Genomic DNA, 25,141 nt, shown 5'->3' on the forward strand with positions numbered 1-25,141 from the left:
AGATCCACTCTGCTCCTCCGCGTGGCCCTCTGAAGGAAACTGGCCCCCCTTGAGGTCCTAGAATTTGAGAGGTCCTTCGGAGCTGGCCTTCAGGAACCCACATAAATGTTGCCTGCCTCTTCCCTGCTCATGTTTCCTAGAATCAGAAGTGACCAGGGCAAATCAAACTCTGCCAGCCAGGCCTGAGAAAAGATTGATGTATATATTTGTTTCCTTTCTGAATTTCAACCCCCAAAATATTCCAGAAAAAAAATAAATGGAGGGAGGTTGGGCAGGATTACCTTCAATAGGCGTCTGTTGCCAAGGAGGCTAGTGGACTTGCCCCCCGCCCAGGCTACCCCCAGCCCACGTCCCCCCTGCCCGGCCCAGGATGGGGTGAGACGGTGGGAGACGGCGGGGGAGCTGGGAGGAGGGTCAGGGGAGTGGTGCTTGGGGATAAGAAATTGGGCTGAGGCTGAGGGGTGGGGGAGAGCTGCCCAAGTGCGGTCACCTTTGCTCAGTGACGGAGCCTCGAAGCTTGGCCGGGGCTGAGGAACTACACGGGTGCGGGTGAGGCGGGCTAGGCAGGATGGCTGCAGCCGACGAGCCGGGGAAGGACAGGGCTGGGGGCTGGCCCTCTCCCTCTAACTGATGATCTGCCGAGGTCGTCCGTAGCCTGTCATGCCGGCCTGGGAGGCCCCCCTGTTGCTGCCCATCTGTAGGCCAATGACATGTTTTCCCTCCTGCAGTTGGCTCTCTGTGAACTCCCTCTTATGCTCCTGGGCTTTCCTGGAAGAGGGGAAACCAGGATAAAGACTCATCAGGACTGCACATTTCATCCCCCCTCCCCCCCTCCCGTGCTCTGTTTCCTCTGTCGCTTCCTAGACCGGTCCCATGTTCCCCCCCCCCCATCTCACTTCTTTGTTTCCTTAACCTGGCTCACCCCGTGGACCAGGGAGGATGGCAAGTACCAGGGACCCATTTCCTACCCAGCCTAGACCTTCACTTTGGACCTTCCAGCTATCTGCTTCCCCTCCCCGCTGGGCCTGACAGTCAGCCCAGGCCACCTCCCATCTCCCTGCAAAGACACAGGTTCGGAGCACAAGGAACCCCGGGTGGCCGCGTACTTCATAAACCAGTTGGGATCTCCACGGTAGTGCCCGTCATTCTTGGTCACTGCCAAGCTGCCCAGAGCCATCAGGGTTCTCTGCACCGCTGCCAGGTCTTTGCCTGTGAGAAGAAAGGAGGGATGGGGGTGAACTTCAGGGCCATGTACACGGGACTCCAGGGCAGGGCCTGCCCCACCTCTCAGAAAAATGGCCAACCCAGGGGCAAAAGTTGTCCCAGGATCAAAGGAGGCTCCAGGAGATCCTACGATGCCCTCGAGAGCCTGGCTGGTACCCTTCCGGCACATCCTGTTCCTACTATGCAGACCTGTTGTGTGGCATGTTTTGATCATCCTTCGTCCCCTCTGCCTCAGCTTCCTGTCCTGCACCCACCTTCTCCACCCCTTTTCTCTGTACCTTCGAAGAGGTCAACAGTCTGAAACATGTCAGTCTTGGTGACCCCATAGTCCTCAGCCGCCTTCAGGAACTGAGCCACCTGCTCCATTTGCTTGAAGACCATGGATGGAGGGTTCTCGGGCACCTTCACCGGCTTGGAGCCGTCAGGATACAGGCTGTTCACCAGCTTGCTCAGAATCTGCCAGGCACAGAACGCAGCTCGGCACTCAGCTCGGGGCGCCTGCCTCACAACTCCAGCAGAGCCCCAGCCCCCCTTCCCAGGGGACCACTCACCACGCCGTTCTTCAGCCAGACCTGGAAGCCCAGGCGCCCACGGTCCGGGCGCCCCACGTCTGCGCCACACTGCACTATGATCCACTCCACCAGCCGCTCCTCCAGCTCCTCGTCATACTTCTTCTCAATTTTGGATTGCACTTCGCGGCTCATGCCATAGGAAGGACCCTTGTTGGCCATGTTGAGGGAGAGCTAAAGCAGCACAGGCCAGAGAAGGGAGAAGGTCAGAGGATCGGAGAACAACTCTGCTTTCACTCGTGCTAGGCGGGCCTTCCGGTTTCTAGGAGGACGGGGGGGGGGGGGGGGGGGGGGGGGGAGGGGGGGGCGGTGTGTGGGGGATGCCATCCATCCTAGATGTTTACCTCCCCGTTCCCTCATTTTGTTTTCACGGCACTTCCCGTCTGGGCCAGGCTCATCCCCTCAGTCCGGGGAGCCTCTGAACTTGGAGGCCAGAGAAACGGGAGACCAGATCTTTGGAAGTCTAGAGCAAGGGTCAGTAAACTTCTTTTTGTAAGCAACCAGACAGTAAGTATTTTAGGCTTTGCAGGACATGAGGTTTCTGCCATTGTAGCAGGAAAGCAGCCTGAGACGATACATGAACAAGTAAGCAGGCTTTGATCCAATAAAACTTTATTTACACAAACAGCAGGCTGCATTTAGCCTATGAGCTGTAGTTTGACAATGGCTGGACTAGAGCTTTCTCTCTTTGCCAAGATTGACCGGAGGCACTGGAGACACCTTCCAGAAGAGGCCACACGACCCTTCCAAAATAAAGCAGCGGGTTTCTTTGTCCAGCTAGGCGTGAGGTGGTCCTGCCCTACTTCTCCCTCTGCTTTATCCCCCCAGCCCCAAAGCTGGAGCTCCAAAACTCCAGCTCTTTGCCAGGTCAGCTCAGCCTCTGGCCCACAGCTGCTGAAGAGGCTCAAACTTATCCACCCCTGGAAAGGTCTAGGAAGCCAGCAAAACCCAAGAGGTTTTGGTCAAAAAGCTGTACTTCCTCAGGTGAGCCGAGAGAGAGAGAGAGAGAGAGAGAGAGAGAGAGAGAGAACACTTATAGACCCATAGACTTTCCCTCGTGCCCTCAGGCTCCCACCACTGTAGTAGCTGAGTAACCCAGGAGCCAGAGCCCTCCAAGGGTATCCCAGAGCCAAGAATCTGCCAGCGAGAGCGTGGGGAGCCCCTCTCCGTGCACAGCAGCAGCAGCTGTTGCCCTGAAGGTCTGGGGCTGGCACTGCTCTGGAGAGCCCCGAGATGTAGGGGGAAGGCTATAGCAGCAGGGCGGGCGAGGTAGGCCTCTGGGCAGATGTGGCTGGTCAAGAGGAACCTGACCTGGCCCCAGCTATCACCCAGAGCTCCTCGGAAGAGCCCTCCGAGAGAGGTGCCAGATGAAGCCAGACCCATCACCTGGCCTCAGAGAGGTCAGAGGTTGGGAGGGAGAGAATGGTCTGAGGATGGGGGTAGTCATTGTGCTCCCCCGACTCCCTTTCTTGCCAATATCAGACCGTCTCTCCTGTACCACCGTGGGGAGCTTGTCACGGTCTCGGGTCAGCTGCCCAACCCTTCCTTCGCCCATAGCTGACAACTTTCCTGCATTCAAGTTCCCCATCTGTGCACCGAGGATGATGTCATCTCCCTCAGAGAGCTGTGCCTTCTCCCAGGCACTGTCTGTGACTCCCTCCCAGAGTCGCCTCCTGGTGGTGACCTGGGAGAGCCAGCCCCTGACCCAGGGACAAACACTGTTTCTTCCCACTCTGGCCTCCACTCCTTTTCCATTCATCCCCTGAGAGGACAACAAAGTTTGAGAGAAAGAACACGGCAGATGAACTCATTTGATTCCAGCCACTGGGCAACTCACTTCTCTCCGGTTTGAAAAGCCCGAGGGCTGGGCCACCTCTGAGCACCGGCACCCTCACCTGGCCAGTGATGCCAGAGAATCCAAAAGCAGAGTCTCTGTTTCCCTACAGACAGCCCAACGCCTCCCTTCCCCACCCCTGCTTCCCAACCGCCCAAAGGCGAAGACGAGGGGTCCAAACCCACGCGTCAGCTGGGTCCAAGTGCCCTCAGCCCATCCGTCATCCTGGGCCCCGCTCAGCCTTCACCCCACCAGCCCAGGCAGGCAGCGCACACCCCACCTTCCCCGCCCTGCCCTCCTCGTCCTCCCCACCCACCTACCCTCCCAGACCCTGCGCCAGCAGGTGAGGAGCAGGACGGAAGCGGAGTGCCGTCACCCCCAGCTTGCAGTCTAAGAGATTCGGAGCAGATAGTTAAGGTATCGAGGCTCACAGTGAGAAGTACACAAAGCTGCAGCCCCTAGATCTAGAGACAATATTTGATTTTTATCAGAACAGGGAAGGGGATGAAATGCACCCCACCCATCCCAACCCCACCCTCTGCCTCCGCATGAGGAGTCCGGAAGTGGAGAATTCCAAGAAATCTCATTAAGTCCTCTGACCAAGACCTCCCCAGTCCCACCTTGGAGCTGTAGGAAGAGGAGAGGGAAACGGTTGCCAGGCAGCCCACCCAGAGGCCTTTCTAGACAAAGCCTCCTGGAGCAGGCCAGGCCGGCCAGCTGGACTCCGCTTTGACCCTCTGGCCCCGTGGCTCCTGTCAGCTTCCCCTCCCCTGAGAGAAAGAACAAGGGCCAGCTGCAAAGGGGTGGCATGCACCTGTTACCGGCAGGAACCAGGGGTCTCTCCAGGACCACCGGGCCCCTGGCTCTTCAAAATAGAACACAGCCAATAAGAGCAGGCACACGTGGATCTCTGAGAAGGCAAGAGGGACGGCTCCTCTAAATTCTGGAAGCAGAGAAGAGCAGCCCTATTCACTGCTGCCCTTTGGAGAGCAACCATTGAGGGTACCAGCTAGACCCTTCGGGAAAGGCCCAGGGTCCCAGGCCCGCCCAGCCCTGTGTGAGCCATCCAGGACAACACTGCAAAGCCCCTGGGGGTGCCCAGCCCTCACCCCTCTGCCTGCCGTGCAGTCATCTCCCATTTCAGAGGATGGAAGGAGCCATGTGTCTAGAAAACGCAGCTCTCGCAGGTCCCTGCACCGGGCCACCCTGGCTGTTCCAGGGTACAGGAGTCTGGTGGTCCTTTCCACTGCCTCAGTGGCTCCCAGGGCTTCTGTGCTGCTCAGACCCGAGTGCCCGCCAGCAGGACACTGCTCTCCAGCACTGCTGTGCTCGCACACCTCCTCACCTCCTTGGATGTCCTCTTACATGGACGACAGACAGAGCCTTGGGTCTAACCCAATACCTTGAGCCCATCACACACTCTGTCGGTATGACCATGGCCAAAAACGTGGGGAGCCTCCCTGTCACCTCAGACCTCAGGTCTCCACCATCAGTCCCTCTGACCGGCCAAGCCATCTTGAGATCAGCCTGGGGCTGCCTGGTCCAAGGACTCCAAGTACGAGATTCCAGCAATCTCACCCCCCCCCCCCCCCACACACACACCACCCCCCCACCCTCATCGAGCTAAGGCCACCTCCCCATCTGGAGATGAGGAATGCACGAGGAGAGGACGTGCTTCCCCCCCATGGGGTTGCAGGCCAGGGCCCGTGAGAGCCCCTCTGCAATATCCCCGTGGTCCCTAAGCCCTAGCCCACCTCCCCTCCAACCCGGGGATGCCTGCACTTACAGGAGTTCCTCGAGACTCGCAGGCGGGAATGAGCTCTCCGTGTCTGAACTTGGACAGACAGGATGGGGCGCCGGCTGGGTGGGGGGTTTAAAGGGCCGCTGCCGCGGTGATGTCAGCCTCCCCCGCTGGCTCACCCCTGGGCCCCCTCCCTGCCAGAGGAACCCGTCCCGTTCCCCACCCCCCGCCCCCCCAGTGACTCCACACAGACTCCATATTTGGGGAAAGACACCAAGTTGGAGCAGTCTGCCGGGGGCTGCCCGGGACATTCTCTGCGTGCTTTGGAGATGGAGCCGGCGGGGCGGAGCCGCGCTGCCGGCTGGGAAGCAGCCGGGAAAAGCCTTTTATGGACAGGACCACGAAGCCCTGCCCTGCTGTCTGGCCCTAGGGCTGCTCCTTCTGCACTGCTCCCTGCCCCCGTGTGTGACTTGACGGGAGGGGGCAATTCAAGAGGGTCTGGCCAGGGAGAGGGGGAAAGAGCTGGGGGACAGATCCCTGAGGTCCGTGGTAGAGTAACCCACCACCCTGTCCTCCTGAGGGTTCGGCTCTAGGAACTTCCTTTACTGAGGACCTGCCGCAAATGCTCTCATTTAATCTCCACGGCTACCTGGTGGGATAATCACTAACCTCGCGTTACACGTGAAGAAACAGGCTCAGGGTGCATGTCACCCGAGGCCACGTGGGAGGCCATGAGTGGCAGAAGCCGGACGTCCCCAGAGGCCCCCGTGTGGGAGCTGAGAGTCTGTCGGGTGTAACCACCCTGCTCAGGTTGGGCGCTTCCAGTTGGGGTGGGTCTTGAGTTAGATGCTTTAGCTGGGGCGGAATCTGAGGGCTGGGCAGCAGCTCAGTGGACCCTGGCCCTCATCCAGGGCGTCTCTAAGGCCTGGCAGGGCTGAGACACCAAGGCTGGGTTGGAGGCTCAGAGGCCGCTCTCCTCCCTCCCTCCCTTTGGAACAGTCTGTGCCTCCCCTAAAGAACAGACTGGGCTCCATCCCTCCAGGAAGGAGACTCACTCCTATGTGGCTTGCACCCGGGCCTCAGGGGTCTGGCGAAGGGGCAGGAGGCGAGACTTGCTGCGGGGTCTCTGGGCTGCCAGCTGTGGCACCACCCCACCCCTTTTCCCAGGACGGCTTGGCAGGGAGGGGCTGACACTCCCCACCACACACTGGACACCGGCACACCCGGCACCTCCGGGAGGGGTCAGCCAGGCCTGGCCTTGGTGGGAGGCCCGCCCACCACAGCCTGCCTCCCCTGGCCAGAGCCCAGTGGCACAGAGCTAGGGTGCCCTCCAGTGGCGTTTGCTGGGAAGGGCAGGGAGAGGGGCGGGGAATCAGCTAGAGGGCGGCAGTCCTCTGGTGAGTTGTGAATTCACCAGCTTTCTGCCACCGCCCCGATCTTGCTATCCTAGGCCCGCTGGAACCTAAATCAACTTTCTAGGGTCATTTCAAATGCCCGCTTCTGGGAGCCTGCCTGCCGCCCACGCGCAGTAACCCACCATATACCAGCAGCTTGTGTTCCCCCAAGAACCTTCCCGGCCTCCGCCTGCATTCTCTATTCAAGTCGTGTCAGGGGCGGTGCCTGGGTGGCTCAGTGGGTTAAGCATCCAATTCCTGATTTGGGCTCAGTCATGACCTCACGGTTTGTGGGTTGGAGCCTGCTTCAGGTTCTGTCTCCCTCTCTCTCTGCCCCTCCCCCACTTTCTCTCTCGCTCACCAAAAAAAAAAAAAAAAAAAAAAGAGTCATGTCAGGAAGTACTGCCTGCACACACAGCCTGCCCAGCCGGGAGAGGCTAGGGTCAGAAGTGAAACCGGCCCGACTTGGGCGGGGCAGGGGGGGCAGGTGGGCCAGAAGCTGCTGCCATTTGCCAGGTAAGGGGTGGGGGTCGCAGAGGAGAGATGGTGCTGCTAAGGCTTATTCACCACACTCTCCTCTCCGCTCAGCACAGTACCCGGAACGGCCCCTGGTAAGTGTTTCCTGGATTGATGCTATTGCTCAAAGGACAGGAATAACCTTGGGGACCGAGGACGCGAGGACACGTGGGGGAGACAAAGGGGAATCTCTTGTTGAGAGAGAAAGGTAGACCAGGAGAACCGGAAAATGTAGGACTGCTGCCCCGCCCTTCATTCTCAACATCTCCACCCAGAAAGGAGGAGCAAACAGGGGCCCAAGAGCTGCGTCCGGTTGTTTCTTTAATTGAATGCAGACCCATTCATAGAAAACAGAAATGCAACCATAGCATGGCAACAGACATTAAACGGAGTTCTGAAAACGGATCCAGATCCACCTCCTCTCCCCAGCCCAAGGGAGAGCTGTAAAAACAAGTTGGGCAGAATAAGACACACTCCCATCCCCAAGGCAGAGGCCTGACCTGCCCTCCCCCAGTCTTGGCATCTGGAATGGACCGGGTAGGGGAAGGGGTTCGAAGGACAGAGCAGCCAGGGGGCCCAGAGCTGGGGCGGCTCAGTGTAAACTTCAAGGTTTCATACATGTATATGTGTGTGACTAACACAAAACTTGGCCAAAGACAGGACGGAAACACCGAAGCCAGCCCCAGGTCCTAGAGTGAGGCTGGACTGGGGACATTGAGAGGAAGATCATGTCCCTTCCTGAGCCCCCTTCTAAGATAGGCACTGGGGCTCCCGCGGCTATGAGGAGACAAGAGGAGCTAGGCACCTTGTGTCCCACTCCTCTGCCCCTGGACACTCTTGGGCAGTGTCAATGGCACTGAAAGGCCCCCAGTGGGGGCTTGGCAGGACAGAGGGCCTGGAAAGAAAAAGAAGGAAAGGGGTGAACTGATCTTTCCCTCTGATCCTGGTGCCAACATCAGTCCGGGGGCTGACGACATAGGCAGGTGACCTCTGAATTCAGTCCCTCAGCTCAAAGGCGACTCTCACACATGAGCTGACCCTTATTACTACAGAACCGGCTCCAAGCACAGGTCAAAGGGAGGAGGCGGCACTGCCTGAAGCCCCTCTTAGGCCATAGCACCAAAAGCGTGGCACCAGCTGGCCAGCCTCCAAAATCCTACAGCCCATTCATCCTGGCTGGAATGGGCAGTGATGGCAGTCAGGTATGGCCCCAAAGCGCTATGGGGCCCTGGTGCAGGACAGAGAATCAGGCCCAACCGGGCCCTGGACTGGAACTCAGGGAGAAGAAAGGGCTCGCAGTCATAGGCTCGTGGGGAGGGGAGGGACGGGCAGAACGCAAGGCATGAACTGGGCAGGGCAACACTTTCCTCCTTCCTCCTGCAGAGGAACAGACGGAGAGCCAACGGACAGGGCCCCTGAGAGGCCCTCAACACTGAGAAGCAGCAACTAGTGGCCAACATCTGGGGTCTTGCGGGAGGAGGCCTCCTTCTCAGCAGAGGGCAGCCGCCAGGCCCACCGCTGTGACTGTCCCGGGCCAAGCTTGGGCCTCGCTGTCCCGCCACTACCCACACTGGGCTGCAGGGCGGGGATGCACGCCCCCAGAGCTGCCGGGGCTCTGGGCAGGGAGACAGAGGAGCTCAGGGCCCCCTGAGCAAAGCGAGGGGCCTGGCTCCCACTAGAAGACATAGATCTTGTCCCGCTGCACGGTGTCCAGGTCATCGTCCAGTGTCAGCAACACCTGGGGGGTGGACACTGAGTCAAGCACAGGCAAGGGGCCGGCCTCGGCCTCTCCCCATGCTTGGGCAGAAGAGTCTCACGTACCAGGAACGACCCGAACATGGCAATGGAGGAGAGGAAGTGCCAGATGTCGTGGTCGTCAAAGAAGTCCAGAAGGATGCAGTCTCGGTTGTGTTCCCGAGACTCTGCGGGGGTTTTCTGGGGAGGAACAGGGAGAGCCGCCTGCGGACGCTGCCCACCAAGGCTGGGGCCAGACCTGCTGCCGGCTCCCTCGGGCTGCCCTGCTCCCGGCTCCAGGCAGGAGAGCACCCTCCTCTGACTCGCCCTTGCCTCGTCTCCCACACCTAAGAACTGGCTGTTACACGCTTCTCCCCGAGGACGCTGGCTTCTGTCCTTCCCTTTCCTTTCACTTTTACCCTCAGATTCTTCTGCCCTTTATGTAAGAGAGCACAGGGCTGAGATCACCTGGAGACACTAGAAGGCTTCAAAAGCCTCCTAACTTGGTTCCCTGCCTCGGACTCTGCCCCCTGCTCTAATCAGTGACTCCAGGATCACTTTTTCTCCAAAGTATTATTGGTTGGTCACACAGCCCTGCTCGAGGACAACAGGAGCTATGACCTGTGGGCCATGACCTAAGGCACTCGTGGTCCTCCATGCTCACCCATAACCCTATCCAGCAAACCCTGCCCGGACATTACTGTGTCTGGGGACTGTCTGTGCCCCACGCTGAGGCCACCGAGAAGACCAGAACTGCCTTGCCCTCAGGAGCTCAGTCTTTCACTCAGCTCCCAAATTAGTGCATTCACGACTCCAAATCTGCCTCGTCTAGTTCTGCCTCTGTAACGTTACTCAGGTCACAGCATCTGTGGGCCACAGGGTGCTTTCTCATCACCCAAGGCCTATAAGGCCACGAGCACAGTCTGCCTCCTCCAGGAAGCTTTCCTGGATCTCCTCTGTCCTCTGCCCTCGTGTCCATTCCTCCTTCCTGTCTTGCCCATACCTTCACCTCCTATATCATATTGCAAAGAGCAGTCCAGGAATTGTTCATCTCTCTCTCTCTCTCTCTCTCTCTCTCTCTCTCACTAGATTTTAAGTACTTCAAAGGAAGAGACCGTGCTAGACTTAGTTCTGATCACAGAATTGAAGCCTGATTCATGGCGGGTGCCTGTGAGGCAAAAGGGAGAACCTGGCATTTCTGGCTTCAAACCCCAGATGTCCCACTCACTGGCTGTGTGACCTTGGGCAGGTCACTTGGCCTCTCTGAACCTCAGCTGCCTCATGAGTAAAATGGGGATACCTCCATGCTGGTGTACTGAAAGTTGGGAAGATTAAATGAGAAAGCAGCTGTGACAGAGTTCAGCAGGTGCTCACAAATGGTGTTTGAAAAGAGAACTGGCCATTTGTTGGCTCACAACAAGCCTGTGGGCGACTCCCCACCTTCTCCGCAGGATGACTACTCACCTGCCAGGTGCTGAGTCCCTGGAAGAAGAAGAAGAGGGCAAAGCCCCACACCACCGAGGTGCAGACAATGCAGAGGAGGGGGATGAGCTTGATCCGTTCCCCGCTGCGGAGCTGGGGGACAGGGGGGTGGGGGGGAGAGCAGCCTGAGGGCCAGGCCCCGGCCCGGCCCGTTCGCCAGCCTGCCCTTGATGCCACTTCCCAGCGCACAGGATGGATCCTTTAGGGAGCCATCGCGGATTCACACCATCACCTGACACAGCTATACAGCTCAGTACGCCCCATACCAGCAGCCCGGCATCCTCACCCCTGACACTCACCCTGGCCAGGCCTCCGTATGTCCAGAGCCCTGCGCTGGCAGGGTGGACCGGCCAGGGGGCTCTCCTTGCGCTGGATGGCACAAGGGTCCCCGGGAAGCACCTGGCCCTCGGAGGCCCCAGCCTGTGCGGACATAGTGAGCCCCACCCCCACCCCCTCTGCCCTGTGGGGGGGGGCGAGGGGGAGGGCGAGGGGGGGGCGGAGGGAGGCTCTGCCCAACTACAGCCTGCGGTGCTACCGGTTTCATGTGCCCTTCTTAGAACATGGAAGGGGCTCAGTAAATGGGTCTTTGGACACAGCTGGAGTACATGCAAGAGACCCGAGCCTTTCCCCTCCCCAAACTGGCGAAGACTGGAACGAAAAATGCCCGATCCCTCTCAGTGCTACTCGGAGACGGGCTGCGCCCATCTCCCTCCTACAAAAGCAGGGCAGCCGGCAGAGGAGGCCGAGCCATCCGCACTCACCTTCATGATGATGTAAAAGGCAAAGTAGAGGAGCAGGTTGCAGATGCCAATGGCCAACAAGTAGGAGGCGAAGTCATTGGGGCGCATGATGAGCCCATAGGCAGCTCTGGCAAGGGAGGAAGAGCCGGTGAAGCAGGGGAGGTCCAAGAGCGAGGAAAGGGCTCTCCCTCACTCCTACCCCACGTTTTATTATGATGTGAGGCTGGGTTCAGAGGCCCGCAGAAATTCTAGAACCCCACGTGCCGACAGCGGTCTCCTCAGCCCCCATTTCTCATGCCCAAAGTGTAGAATTTGTCCGTGGCCCCCAAGGCAGCCAGTGGCTGGCCACGTCCCCAGTCGTCCGCCCAGCCAGGCTACCACGGACAATGGCCAGACTCACAGTGACCAGTTGATAATGTTGCCCATAACCAGCAGCACCATGCGGTCCTGGAGGGAAGCAGAGACACGGGGACTGAGAGAGGGGAAGAGAGACAGGGAGAAAAGTGGAAGAAGGCCCAAGTCAGCCGGTCCCCCCCCTCCCCCGGGCTCTAGGTTGCACCCAGGTCCCCCCACCTCCCGCCAGAGGGAAGAGAGTAGATGGAGGAGGAGGGCTGGGGGGCCGGGCCGGTACCACGTAGAGAGGCCCGCTGCACTGGCGGATGCAATCTGTGTAGAGCACGTGGAGGATGCGGCGGCAGATGCCCGAGTCTGCAAGAAGGGAAAGTGCTCGAGGGCTCCCCTCTTTCCTGGTCACCCTGGCCCGTGCCGTGTGAGAGGACCCCGGGCCTTCAGAGGGCACAGCCACGCCAACCCTCATCAAATTCCTCACTCAGTGATTCTTCCAGGGCCGCCAGCAAGAGGGCAGAACCCAAAGTGTGCTGTGAATCCAGGTCCCTGAGGCCACCAACCCCTCATTCCACGGGGCCCAGCTGGCCCCCTCTCACGCGCTCCGCCCCGGGCAGGCCCTCACCCAGCTTCCAGCGGCCCATGTAATAGAGCTGTGTGCTGAGGAGCAGGGTGGCGATGATGTGAATGACCGAGAAGACAATCCAGAACGCTGTGTTCCCTTTGCCGAAGACCTGGGGTGGGGGGCGGCGGGCACGGCGGGCAGGGCTGAGGAGGCGCTGAGGAGGCCGCTCCCGCAGCCCACCCTTCCTCCCGGGGAGCAGCGCTCGCTGCCAGGCCAGATGCGGCTCTCCGAGGAGCCCAGGGAAGGCACCTCAGGGAAGCAGCAGGGATCTCTCCTGCGGGAGGTGGAGAGGGTGTGTGTGCGCGCACACGTGTGTACGTTCCCTACGGGACGAGCACAGCGGGTCAGGGCCTCACCACGCCCAGCACGGAGAAGAAGATGACGATGGCCAAGCAGGCATAGGCGCTGTAGGCACTGGCGTTGATGTCCGGGTGTCGCTTCTGGTAGAGCTTCAGCATGCACAGCCCGGCAATCATGTACATGAACGACGTGTCTGCGTTGGGGGATGTGAATGTGAGCTCAAACACACGCACTCAGCACAGACCTCCCAGCCCAGACAGTCGGGGTGGCAAAGAGAGCCCCTCCACCTCATCGGGGCCGCAGAGCGAGCTGGCGGTGGGCGGACTCCAGTCCCTTAACTGTCCCTCTGACATCACACTACCACCCCACCGGCTGCCACCCAGTCTGACTCCCCCTGACAACAAGGACAACTTAGTCTGAGCGCCCTGAGATCAGGGACCACATCTTAATTATGTTCATTTTCTCCGTTTTATACACGCCTTTCTGTAGAAAACAATCAACACATGAAGGAAATAGCACCCAGCTGCCTCTCTTCCGTAAGCGAGAATGTGTGTGCACACAGGCAGCCCAGCTCTGGAGTGCCTTGCAGAGCTGGGTCTGGGGGATCCCTGTGGGGGATGTGGGGATGCCGGAGGACGGTTCAGCCAGGGAAGAGGGAGGCCCCACTCACCGAACTGGAAGTTGGTATAGTTGGGGCAGACGTGATAGCAGGCACTAAGCAGCCCCTCCATCATCAGGGCTGTGCCCATGGCATAGAACAGGCCAAAGTGTTTCGGGATCCCACATTCCTATTGGGGAGAAGGAAGGAAAAGAGAAGGTGAGGTGGGAGGAGAGGTGGGAGGGAGGGAGGCAGGCAGGCAGGGACCCAGACAGGGAGAGCGGGAGAGAGGAATGGAGTGGGATGTGGGCTGGGCAGGGCAGGCAGGGCAGGGCAGGGCTGGGCCGTGCCTGCTAGAAAGGGTCTGAAGCCGAGCCCTCAGTGGGCAGATGCTCTCTCACCAGGGCATAGAGGTCATTCCGCAGCAGGGCCCGGTTGTGGTTGATCTCCCGCTGCAGGATGATGAGTAGGAATAAGAGCCCCAGCAGGATGTACCCCAGGTTGCTCAGGATGTTGTTGAAGGCGCTGGAAGGGGCGACACAGGGTGCGTTGCTTTGGCCCCGTCTTCCGGCCTCCTCCCTACCTGGGACGTGCATTGGCAGAGCCCCTGCCCCCACCCTGGCTGGCTCAAGACCATCCCCACCTGAGGTTGCCCAGCGGGTGGGCACAGAGGAAGTTGTAGTAGCAGATGTCCTGATTCCCTGTGACATTCACCACCTGCAGCAGGGCATGGGAGCACCGAGGGGCCGCTAAAGCACCTGACTCAGCCCAGAGCCCAGGTGAGAGGGAGCCAGGCCTGAGCCCATGCCACACCACCCGGCCCCATTCGAAGGGACAGGGAAGTGCCACACAACCAGCACGTGTGCATCCGGAGACCAGGCCAGCCCTCTTTCGCACGGTCGCTGTCCCTCCTCAGCAGGTGGGGCTAAAAATCATGGGGCGTGACCATGACACAATTTCTTGCCCCATAGTACAGAGAAAAGGGAAGGGAAACCGAGACTTACAAAGTCTCATGACTCTTGTTGCATTAACCCTGCAACAAGCTGGGGAAGTTGCCATCATTGAGATCATGCTGCCCCATTTTGCAGATGAAGAAACTGATGCTCTGGGAGCTTAAGTGACTTGCTCAAGATCACCCAGCTGGTGAGGCAGAGTTAGGATCTGGAACCTGAGTCCCGTGACCTGACTCGCTCCAGTGGCCCAGGCTGGGACACTCTGCACTTCAGGCCACGTCCCAGACTGTGGCGAGGGCGAGCACGCGGCCCCATGAGGGCATGCCGCCCGGGCCCAGGGAGTCAGCCCTGCCGCTCACCGTCTGGTAGGTGATCACCAGCTGCACCACGGGAAGCGCGTAGAAGACAGCGATGGTGGCGATGTTCCTGAGGAGTGAGACGAGGGGCGGCAGTGAGGAGGCAGGCCAGGCCCCGAGACACCGCCACACCACCCTGCCAATAACAGGAAGGCCTGGCCGTGCCGCCCACTCACCAGAAGTAGATCTGGTACTTTTTCCGAAGGACGCGTTTATCCTTGCGTGCCAGGTCGGCCACATAGAGGTATTGCTGGGGAGAAGCTGGAGTGAGACCCGGGAGAAGTCCCCCGTGCCCAGGGGAGAGAGGGGGACAGGAGGAGCCCCCTCACACAGGCAGCAGTTCTGCCGGGCGGGGGCTCCAGGCCATCCTGTTGCTGCTGGCAGATCAGCCCGGAAGCGCTGGGGGTGGAGTCGGTTTCCCCTGAATCTATCCTGCCCCAGCTGAGCTCCTTCCCTTTGTTTCTCTCAGATGTCACCCCAGAGAGGGATGCCTGGGTGGCTCAGTCAGTTAAACGTCCAACTTTGGCTTAGGTCATGATCTCGCAGCTTGTGGGTTCGAGCCCCTGTGCTGACAGCTCGGAGCCTGGAGCCTGCTTCGGATTCTGTGTCTCCCTTTCTCTCTGCCCCTCCCCTGCTCGCCCTCTGTCTGTCTCTCAAAACAACAACAACAACAACAACAACAACAACACGTTAAGATGTCACCCCAGAGGGAGATGTGCTAGGGCCCGAACACAGAATCTCCTTTCCTTGGGAAACCCATGACCCAGGGCCAGGCCGCATAGCACCAGACCTTGGTGCGAATGACATTCTTGTCTGAATCAATGTCGGTCAATGTGTCATAGTCGTCCTCCTCCACGGAGCTCATGGAGTCCAGGCGTGGCCGAGCGCCCACAGGGTCAAGGGATCGATCTGGGGTGGGCAGGAGGGAAGAGTTACCTGGGAGGCACAGAACCCAAGGTCTGTCCCCACCCACCTGGGGCAATTGTCACAATTACTAGGCAATGGGAAGAGGCAGATTGTGGACTGAGAGCAGGCATGGAGGTGGGCTCAGGCCCTGGGAGGAGGGACAGGGTACTCCTAAGTCCTTGAGGGAAACAAGGGTGGGCCACCCTCGAACGGGCCACCAGACAGGTACCGCTCCACCCTTGCTCCCCTCACCGAACTAGGACTTCGAGGCCAGGACACTGAGCAGATCCTGGGTCCCGGACAGAAGCAGCAGGACTGAATTCAGCAGAAGTCATGCTGATTAGGTGCCCAGCCATGTGGGTTCTGAGAGGACACTGCCTTGGCCCCCGCTGGAAAAAGACCCAGTGGGTTCTGGGGTGCAGGCAAGGGTGACAGGCTGCTTCTAGGAAGAGCACTTGCTCCTTCATCCTGACCTTTTCTCGTGCCTTCAGAAGCTTCCTCCTGTGACCTTGCCTGACCAAAGCCCCCGGAGGCCAGGACACGACACCCCTGCCCGTGAGCCCTACCCCGGCAGGCCAGGGAGTGAGGTGCTGGCAAACATGAGAGCGAACCAGAACATCTGGCCTGGGGGTAGCTGGGGTGCCAGCCCACCAGCATCGAGGTCAGTGCCCACTTATCTCAAAAGGCACAAAAGCGGGCAATTATTGGCATTAGATGGGGAGGCCATGCACAAAAGCGTCTCTCCGGCCCTGGAGCCTACCGGCCCGGTCAACTGCCCCGGCAGGAGCTGATTGGCAGAGCAGCGCCCCCCCCCCGCCCCCACATCTACCCATGGCAATGCACAGCTGCCGCATCTGGCCAAAGGGGAGGCGCCGCTTGAACCACTCGTGCCCTTCAAAGGAAAGGGAAAGTTACCAGGAAGTAGGGCCAAGGGAGAAAGAACGAGCAAGGAAAGGGGCAGGAAGACAGCAGCCCTTCCCCGGTTCCAGCGCCCGGCAGAAGAGGCACCCGCCCTTCACCACGTCTCACGCCGCCAGCTCCGGCCCCACGCTTCGCGGCTCTGCCCGGCAGGGCTCACTCACCCTGGTAGCTGTAGGAGAGGTCTCCAGTGCCTGAGCTGTCGACCAGCCCGTCGGTGGATCCGGAACTGTTCTCTGCGGGGAACAGTGAGCGGTGAGGCAGGTGGGAGGAGATGGGGAGGCGGGGGTCGGAAGGGGCCGGCTGCCACTGTGCCACGTTGGAGGTGGAAGCCTAAGGAGGCCTGGCTGTGAGTGGGTGAGCACAGCCTTTGGTGTGGACACGTACCAAAGGAACCGTAGTTATAACCTTCATACGGGGAGCTGCCGGGGAAGGCATCGGCCAGGACCCGGGGGTTACCTGCAAAGAGAGGTCAAGGGCCCCCTTAGCTCTGGAAACAGCCCGAAGCCAAAAGCCAAGAGAGAGAAGGAAGAATCCAGAGAAGAGAGACACAGAGAGGCCACGGTGGCAGCAGAGAGAACGCATCTATCCTGGCAAACACAGCTCACTGCCGCCACTAACAGCTGCCCCAGCCTCCCAGGTGTGTTCCAGTAGAAACACTCGCCATCATCCGTCCTCGCTAAGGACAGAGAAAGGTCTAGGAATCGATGCATCTACATTAGCAGCTAGGACAGCGAGCCTCGGCCTGCCCAGGGCCCACCCAGACACCCCTGCGTGTCCCTTCCCTCCCCCGCTCTGGATTTCAGCTCCTCTGCCCACGGCACCTGGCGCTTACCAAGGAGAGAAGCTGAGAGAGAAGGTCCCAAACAGGAGGGAGGACAGACAGAGAGGGCGAAATGGAAGAAAAGGAGAGAGAATGAAAGGTTAGTAACCCCCCAGACTGTGAGCTACATCATCTGAGGCAGACAGCATAGCTCTAGGCCCAGAGGAAGAACCAAGGGGCAGCCATGAAGACAGCCATGTTAGGGTCACAGGTAGGGCACAATAGCCCAGCCCCACTTCCATCTGCAGAGTGTTCTTTCTCAGTCTGGACATCCAGAAGCCCCCAGCCAGCCCTTCCTCCTCCAGCCCCCGAAGGGAACCGTCCACCAAAACACAAAGCAAACTCGGCCCTCCCTGCCCAGGCCCTCTGGAGGTACCGCTTTCTGGGCAGGCTCGGTCCATGGCCACCAGAAGCGTCTTCTTCCTCTGCCTGTAGGGACAGAATCCAGAGGCAAACCAGAGGGATGGGGCGAGGATCCCTCCTTTGCTGAGCTGGCCTGCCTTCCACCCTCTCCACCCCATAACCCTGTCCTCCATCTGTGATCTGAAGGTTCCTCCCAGGCTGGGAAACAATGTGGGGTTTCCCTGCTTGGGAGGAAGGTTGAGGGGAGGGGTTGGTTTCCAGAGCAGAGGCCTCGTGAACCACGAACCCTCAAAGGGGCCTGCCTTCCTATGCCCCGCAATGGCGTGGGGCACTATCCTGGGTTGGCTCGCATCCTGCTCAACCCACCCCAGAACAGGGGGGCACCCAGCAGCCCGCTTTACCTCCAGTTCTCCCAGCAGGCCAGGAGGATGGTCAGCAGGTAGAAGGAGAGAAATATGCCCAGGCAAAAGAGCATACCACCAACATAGGCCTCGGCTGTGGGGAGGGAGGCAGGAGGGTGAGCACACCGAAGCCTTCCGACGCTGCCCGCCATGGCACACAAGGGCCCGGCCCAAGCTCTCCCCGCATCTCCCCTCAAATGTAGTGACCCAGAGGGGTGAGCAGTAGGCAGCTTCCCAAACATGCCAAGCTCTGACACGATTCCTGCCTTTGCTCATGTTGCTCTTCCTCAAGAACTCTACCCTGTCTTCAAACACTTTCCTTCCAAATACAGCTCGAGGACTATGTCCTCTGGGAAGGCTTCTCTGCCTTGTGTTCCCTGTGACCTGTCCTTTGCCCATCACAGGCCATCGGCACCCTGCACAGCAACAGATTCCTGTCCGCCAAACAGGAGCTCCCTGAGGACTGTAGCCAGAACGCAGCACCGGGCACATAGAAGGTGCTAGATAAATATTTGCTGAATAAAGAATCTGTAAAGAAGAGACAGTTTCTTTCCCCTCCCATCACAATCCCTTATTTTTATCTTATACTTATTTTATCTTATATTTATACTTACAAAAATCTATATTTTTATCTCATACTTATATTTTATCTTATATCTTTATACTCAGATATAGCCCAGTTTACAAAGGGCTCCATTCGATCACTCAGTAAATACTTAGTGAGTCTGACTAAGGGGCCTGGTACTTTCCTGCTAATTTTGTGCTAAACCTCACAACTTGGTGAGACTACAGGACAGATCTTATTACCTATTAGAGAGACAGAGAGACTGAGGCTCAGTGAGATTACAGGGCTCATAAGGGGCGGAGAGAGAACCAGAACTCAGTACTTCAAAAGTCAGCCACAGACTCTCAGTAGCACATCACACCAGGACCCCCACCTCCTGACCCTCCCCTTGTGAAGACTGCCAAGAATTCTCCGTCCTCCTACCCCATCAGTCCGCTGAGTAGGTGAGCATCACCCTTCCCATTCAGAGAACACTTCCTCCCCCAGGTCTGAGAGGAAGAGCCACTCAGCCACCCACACTCACACGTGATTGCTCGAGATACCACCACTGACAGGGTTTTTTGGCGGTGACCTTGATCAACCGGTTCATCTGGAAGCAAAATGTCAAACAAGTGGCTGCGTGGAGCTTGGTTAAAGTTTGTGGGCCCAAACCCCACATCTCATCAGCTCCACCAACCAGCCACAGAGGTTCTTCTACCTCCCAGGGAGTGACCCTGCCCTCCCCACCCTGAGCCAGGCCCAGGACACAAAAGGTACCTTCTACAAAGGGGTAGAAAGGCAAGGAACCCCCACAGGCCTGGTCTTCAGTCTTCACCACGACCACCACGTAAAAGCTATTGCTGGGGAAGTCTTTGCGCTGCAGGATGATGATGACGATGTGATGATGATGTTTTATCATCATCATCATCAAAATAATCAGTCATCAAAATCAATACATATGTGTGTATGTACACAAATGTTTTTGCTTGGCCCTCACAAAGACCCCTATGAGGTAAGGACTATCATCATCCCTGCTGAACAGGGATCACACTGCCTGTACGTGGTAGAGCCGAGGTTATCTGGCTTCAGAGCCCAAAACCATGACCCTCCACTATAGCCAGGTGAGCAAATATGTGTATGACCCACCATCATGGAACCCGCGGGTGCCCTTTTGCGGTCTGGGCATCAGCCGGAGAAAAGGTGGAGGGGTCCCGCTGCCTCCTACAGTTGCAAGGCTGGATGTTGTGAGGTAAACACATGTCTTCACTCTCCCTTCACCCAGCATAGGTTTTTAGCCTTTGCCAAGAGCAACACTCAGCATCAGCCAGGAGGACCCTTTTTCCTCTCTTAGCTATCATTACCGTGAATGAAGCAGATAGGACAGCCAGAATGGATACTCTGCTCTTTCCTGCCCCCAAAGGTGATCAGGATTATGAATCAACATTCACACATATGAGAGGGCCCCAAACCTCAGGGACTGGCAGGCCAAGACTAGGGTAGAAATGGGACAGGGATGAAGGAGCAAGGGTTTGGTAAGCTCATCACCTGGCCAACGTTCCACAGGGCCCATCCATTTCCTACCTGCACAGTGATGGCTGCCTTCTTGGTCATAGTCTGGTACATGCCGATGAAAGCTACGTTGTTGTCCAGGTCGTAGACAGGGCACTACGTGGGGAGGGAGGGAGAGGCAAATGGGCAGGGACCTGGGCCCCGGGCCCCCTCTTTATCAGCTCTGCTACCTGCTGGCAGAGAGTAAAAGGGCAGACAGCTTACCAGGACATCCTGGATGGAGATGACTGAGCAGGGGAAGGCCTTGTTGGAGGTCACCTTGACAATCACCGAGTCCACTCCCTCTGGGAACTCGTACTTGAAGTACTGAGGGCATAGGAAGGGCAGGGAGAGCCCCATCTCATGAGGATGCTCTCTCTGGCCCTCTAGAAGGGAGAAGTGTGAATCTTCTCAGAGTTGGGTGGTAAAGGCTCTCTGGGGAGAAAGGCCCTGCCCACAAGCAGCCCTATATTCTTGCATCACTCCCCTCAACCTCAGCTGGGCACTCGGGATAGCACCCCAAGAGGCAAGTAGGCAACGTGGCAGCCAGATCCCATGCCTCTGCACTTCCCCGGCTGCCTGTCCCTTACCGCCTGAGGACCAGAGCTCCCGTTTCCAGACAGTGCCGCCACGGTGTGTACAGCCAACAGGAGACTCTCGGCAGAGCCTGCCGACCGCTCCCCCTCCCACGTGCCCAAGTCTCCTCCTGAGGGCTGGTCGACAGGGAGATCTTACCTGGGGCTGGGCTGCTGTGGTATTGAAGCTAAACTGCTCCCCGGTCCTGGAAAGAGAAGAATCCCCCCACCCCCCTGCCACGGTCACTCCCAGAGCTCGGGAAGGAGGTCAGTCCCGTGGTCCCCTTGCATCTCCCCTGCAGACCTGAGCACGAAGTCGTCCATTCGGCTGACCCGGAGCTGGTATGTGGTGTTGACTGGTGACAGGGTGGAGACATCCACGTAGAAGAACTGGACCTCAGACTCATTCTTGGTGGGGGGCTGACACAACGTTCGCTCCACCTTTTGGTAGAGGTACTTTCGCTGATACCTACAGCCCAAAGCAGAAAGTCAGGATGCTATTACTGCCCCAGCCAGCAAACCTCTCCAAGAGAGCAAGGCCCCAGTTCCTCCACTCTGGTTTCCAACTTCTCCCTACTCCTACCCCAACCAGGCTGGCAAGCTCCAGGCTGGCTGGCTTGGCCACTGACCAGCCCCTGGCTGGGAATGGGGAGGAGAAACAGAGGAACTCCTGGGTGGTCTGAGGCCCTGGACAAGGCCCTGGGTGAGGCTTTGGGCCTGGCCTGGCCTAGGCCTACCCCCCCTCCCTGATCCCCGGGTCCTACTCACAGCCCTCGCAGGATTAGGGGCACCTGGAAGGACACCACAGCCTCCTTCTGGCGGACCACAAACAGCAAAGGAGCCCCCTTCTGCTTGTTCAGGACATTCACAGACACACGCACGCCTTCCGTCTGCAGAATGACATGGAAACACCCCTCAGTCAAGCCCATGATGTCTCCATGGCTCCAGAGACTGTGAGCCCTGCCCTACGTCATGCCAACTGCTTTGCTCTTTCCCTATCCTGGTCAGGCTGGGGAGCTACAGCTATGCCCTTTCTTCTCCCAGAGCAGCCCCAGGCTCCAGGAGGGATTGTCACTGAGTTAGAGGACAGGGTCTTAGAAGAGGCCTGGTCCTGGATGGCAGGGATGTGCAGGGACAACAGGAATCACGAAACTTCAGGGCCTCACTTCCCAACAGGAAACTCAATGGAGACCTCGGGCACCCCCAGGATACCCCATACCTATCCATGTTCGTGGGATACACATGCCTGCACACACGTGTGCATGCGCACACAGGGACACAGGAGAGCAAGAAGTGCTCCTCAATTTTCTTCTGTGTGAGCCAGGAAGCTCCCATTCAACAACTAATCTGGAGGCCGGAGCCAGTGGGGAGGTGGGGAAACAGACTGTTGAAAAGCTAAGAGAGCCAAGCTCTATCCCTAGCTCTGACCAAAGGCTAGAGCGGTGGAGAAGTCACTTCACACCTCCGAGACTCAATTTCCCCCTCTGTAAAACGGAGACATTCTTGCTCTTGGCACATGGAGGAAAGTACCTAGAACAGTGGGAGCTTAAAGAAAAACAATAAAACTAAATAAATCCTGGCAACGCTTGTCCCTGGGCTGCTGAGACCCAAGCCCTAGGGCAGCATTTCCCAGAGGGGTAGAGATCACAACTCTCAGGATGACCCCAGAAAGAAAGGACTCTAAGCAGGAGGAGATCAAACTTCAGAGAAACAGGCACTGAAGGCAGATCCTGGCCTGCCACAGAAAGCAAATCCCTCCCTATTCTGAGAAATAGCCAGACTCCCACTCTCAGTTCTACTGCTTCTAGTAAACCCAATCATGGGAGAGAGCTGGACAGGAGACCATAGAGCCAGGCTGCAAGAATTCTCCAAATCTCAGCCCTGCCCCCGGGGTCTAGACTTCCCAGATCTAGCTACAACCATATTTAACTCATAGCTGGGGAAAAAATGAAACAGAAAGTCAGAGTGAGGTAGATTCCCTACTAGAGACAAACTCCCTCTCTCCTCCCATCCAACTTGGAGTTGACCTTATCTCCACCACCTTCAATTTACAAGGCCATCTGGCTTTCTAAGGCAGAAAGAGGGCTGAGAGGGTCCCAGCTTTACAGCAGCCTGAGAAGTCCCACATTTGTCTTCCTGGGGAATCTCAGCTATAACTTGCCTGAGCAGAGCCTTTCAGAAGGCCTGTCTCATCTCCTTAGGGTTTCCTGGGCCAAGCCCAGTAGTTAGCCTGCTTCCCCCTGCACCCAGCCCAGCCCTGAATGGGCTGTCCCATTCTGGGTGTTGGGTAGGGTACAGGCCAGTACTGCTCAGACCACAGCTGGTGGAAAGGGGGGGCGGGGAGTCAACGAGAAGATGGGAAGAAGACAACTTTAGAAACTGTCCAGTGGGAGCTTCAGAGAGACTGGTGGCAAAGCAAGGAGGACTGGTCCAGAGAGTCCAGTGCCTTTCTGGGAAAAGGAAACCCAGTGGGGCGGCACGCTCATGGGCCTCCTTAAAGAGCATGGACTGACTCTCAGAGCCCTGGTCTGCTCAACCACTCACCACCAGCCCCCAGCCCAGCCCGGCCCTCACCCGGTTTCGGGTCACAGTGTGGTTGAAGGTATAGATGTTGACCAGCTCGCTGTTGACCTCGTCCACGTAGGTGCGCTCAAACTCGGCATCTTTCTGCGAGACGTTCTTGGGCCCCAGAACCCACAGATGGCTCTCGACCGAGGCCACCAAGAACGCCAAGAAGGGCAAGCCCAGAACGAACATGGCCCCGGCAAGGCGGCGGTGGCGGCGGCAGCGGTGGTGGCGGGGGCGGCGACAGGCGACAGGACACCTCCGGGACGGGTTGCGGCTCCGGCCGCAGCTTCCAGCATCGCACCAGGACCAGAACTTTAACCCCGGCCTGAGATTAGGAAACGTCCCCTCCCCAGAGCCGCAGAGACGCTCCCAGGGGGCCCGACAGGGAGGGGCGGCGGGAGAGGGGGTGGGGGTGTGGGGTACGGGTCAGCTCGCGTGGGGCTGAGCGCGGCCCGGAGACCTTGCGGCGGCCAGCCAGGGCCGCGAGAGCCAGGGGGCGGCTGGTTGCTGGGAGCTTGGAGACGCCGGGAAAGGGGAGGGAGGAAGGGAGGGAATCCGGCGGCGGGGGCAGCCGGGAAGGGAGGAGTGTCTGAGGGTGAGGAGCGTGACAGGCGGCAGCGACCGGACGCCGGGAGGCGCGGCGAGTTTTCTGGGGCGCGGGCCCTTTAAGGGCGGGCGGCCTTGGCGGCCCCGGTGCTCGCAACTCGGGAGAGTGTGCGGCGCCGCGAGGCGGTAAACAGCAGGGTAGCCGGCCCGCTTGCTGACGTCAGGGGAAACTGACACAGATTTAAAGGGCCGAGTCCCGGATTGGGCCTTAAAGGCGCCGCAGCTCTCCAGCTGGAAGGCGCCACCAACTCCTCCTCTTTCGTAATCCTGCCCGTCTGTGAAAGATCACTTTGGTTGGAATGTACGGATGTTTCCGTGAAGGATCTCCGAGTGTTGGATTCTTGTTGACAAAGTCTTCTTTGTGCTCAAACCTAAGGATCCACCTCCACCCTCACTGCCTTTACTACCAACATGCTCCATCCCTGGGCCATTTTTTTCTTCTGGGGAGTTAAGAAAGGAAGACCTCAAAGAATTAGGAGACCAGACGGGCGCCTTCCCGGTGAGGGACGGCTGAGGCAGAACTACCGAAGTACCCCTGTGTACTCTCACCTTGCATTGCAGCGTCTGGGAAGCTTGCAAGGCTGTTTCTCCTCTTCTCTGCAGAGGCGGCTAAAAAGCTAATTGAAAGATAGTGACTTTCAGTATAAACTGATGAAAACTTCTCTACAAAATATTTTGGCACTGCGTTTCAAGTTTAAAGAGCTTTATACTCTTTGACAGAGTAATTCCACTTCTGGGACTCTATCCTAAGGAAATAAAAAATGCAGATTAAAAATTTGTAGGCAGTAATGCTTATCATTGTGATACTTGTAATATCAAGCATAAAGGAGACAGCCTAAATGTCCATAAGGAGGGGGTGGTTAAAGAAAGGTACTATTATCATAAAGCCATCTAAAATGATGCTTAAGACTTTAAGGAACATGTAGGCAGAGAATTCACAATATGACACTATATCAACAGTCTGGTTTCCAAATGCGTTAGACATGCGTAGAAAAGCACTGAAAAAATCTTTGAATTACAGATGTTTTTAAAAATAGCATGTACCATTTTCCTCTAATTCCGAAAGTACAGAAAAGTACCAAAAAGAAAAGAAAAATCACTGGGCTGTGGTTTCAAAATGTTTTTCTACCTTTTAAAATTTGATAAATTTTCTGTGATGTACATAAATTCCTTTTATAAGACAGATATGTTTAAAGGAAAAGAAATGTAGCATGGCTGCCTGTGAAATTATCAGATTTCCGCCACGAAGCTGGCTGGGCCAGTGGCTTGTGAGAATTCTCTTGCTCAAGAGATTCCAACAAACTCAGCTCCTGCCTCTGCTTTACTCTCTGGGCTTTGTTCCAATAGGGACTATTTTATCTCATGACCAATTATAGATAGTTCTTCATTCTTGCAACAAATATTTAATGAGCACCTACTATGTGTAGGCACTACTCTATACTAGGTAAATGGTCTGTGAGAGAATCAGACCTGGCCCC

At 57.7% G+C, this 25,141-nt stretch overlaps 2 protein-coding genes and 1 long non-coding RNA gene across 6 annotated transcripts; 1 reads left to right on the forward strand and 2 right to left on the reverse strand.

The window, feature by feature from the left end:
- Positions 1-183: 183 nt before the first annotated feature.
- On the reverse strand, positions 184-5,569 carry TAGLN (transgelin). Its single transcript, XM_086679039.1, has 5 exons — positions 5,414-5,569; positions 1,776-1,967; positions 1,503-1,680; positions 1,107-1,209; positions 184-768 (listed from the first exon to the last, which is right to left on the reverse strand). The coding sequence occupies exons 2-5, from the start codon at positions 1,953-1,955 to the stop codon at positions 624-626; spliced, it is 606 nt and encodes a 201-aa protein (XP_086535165.1). The 5' UTR covers positions 1,956-1,967; positions 5,414-5,569; the 3' UTR covers positions 184-623.
- Positions 5,570-7,582: 2,013 nt separating this feature from the next.
- Positions 7,583-23,812, reverse strand: SIDT2 (SID1 transmembrane family member 2). Of its 4 annotated transcripts, XM_086679030.1 has the most exons (28): positions 23,064-23,812; positions 21,258-21,379; positions 20,794-20,958; positions 20,650-20,695; positions 20,140-20,241; positions 19,948-20,031; positions 19,144-19,243; positions 18,911-18,976; positions 17,823-17,916; positions 17,435-17,487; positions 17,071-17,082; positions 16,623-16,694; positions 16,400-16,471; positions 16,147-16,209; positions 15,202-15,320; positions 14,588-14,661; positions 14,415-14,481; positions 13,746-13,819; positions 13,504-13,627; positions 13,175-13,292; positions 12,561-12,697; positions 12,205-12,313; positions 11,866-11,942; positions 11,635-11,681; positions 11,256-11,361; positions 10,477-10,587; positions 9,100-9,213; positions 7,583-9,016 (listed from the first exon to the last, which is right to left on the reverse strand). In XM_086679030.1, the coding sequence occupies exons 1-28, from the start codon at positions 23,244-23,246 to the stop codon at positions 8,954-8,956; spliced, it is 2,574 nt and encodes an 857-aa protein (XP_086535156.1). In that variant the 5' UTR covers positions 23,247-23,812; the 3' UTR covers positions 7,583-8,953. The 4 variants fall into 4 exon arrangements, with proteins under 4 accessions (XP_086535156.1, XP_086535157.1, XP_086535158.1 ...); XM_086679031.1 differs by lacking the exon at positions 17,071-17,082 and having other exon boundaries at positions 23,064-23,811; XM_086679032.1 differs by lacking the exon at positions 16,147-16,209 and having other exon boundaries at positions 23,064-23,810.
- On the forward strand, positions 13,992-18,458 carry LOC147576945 (uncharacterized). Its single transcript, XR_015241329.1, has 4 exons — positions 13,992-15,978; positions 16,307-16,875; positions 17,042-17,158; positions 18,227-18,458. It is a non-coding gene; the product is annotated as an uncharacterized LOC147576945 (long non-coding RNA).
- Positions 23,813-25,141: the final 1,329 nt, after the last annotated feature.

This window comes from Puma concolor, chromosome D1, assembly GCF_028749965.1.
Source record: "Puma concolor isolate L17-30 chromosome D1, mPumCon1.1.hap2, whole genome shotgun sequence".
NCBI lineage: Eukaryota > Metazoa > Chordata > Mammalia > Carnivora > Felidae > Puma > Puma concolor.

What these genes read in the sequence shown, in the direction of transcription:
- TAGLN (XM_086679039.1), bottom strand. Translation starts at nt 1,955, where the DNA reads ATGGCCAACAAGGGTCCTTCCTATGGCATGAGCCGCGAAGTGCAATCC. An exon ending in TCTGGCTGAAGAACGGCGTG is followed by an intron (nt 1,681 to 1,775) that starts GTGAGTGGTCCC and finishes TGTGCCTGGCAG; the next exon opens with ATTCTGAGCAAGCTGGTGAA. An exon ending in GATCCCAACTGGTTTATGAA is followed by an intron (nt 769 to 1,106) that starts GTACGCGGCCAC and finishes CCCCTCTTCCAG; the next exon opens with GAAAGCCCAGGAGCATAAGA.
- SIDT2 (XM_086679030.1), bottom strand. Translation starts at nt 23,246, where the DNA reads ATGTTCGTTCTGGGCTTGCCCTTCTTGGCGTTCTTGGTGGCCTCGGTC. An exon ending in TTATAACTACGGTTCCTTTG is followed by an intron (nt 16,472 to 16,622) that starts GTACGTGTCCAC and finishes TGTTCCCCGCAG; the next exon opens with AGAACAGTTCCGGATCCACC. An exon ending in CTATACCAACTTCCAGTTCG is followed by an intron (nt 12,698 to 13,174) that starts GTGAGTGGGGCC and finishes CCCCCAACGCAG; the next exon opens with ACACGTCGTTCATGTACATG.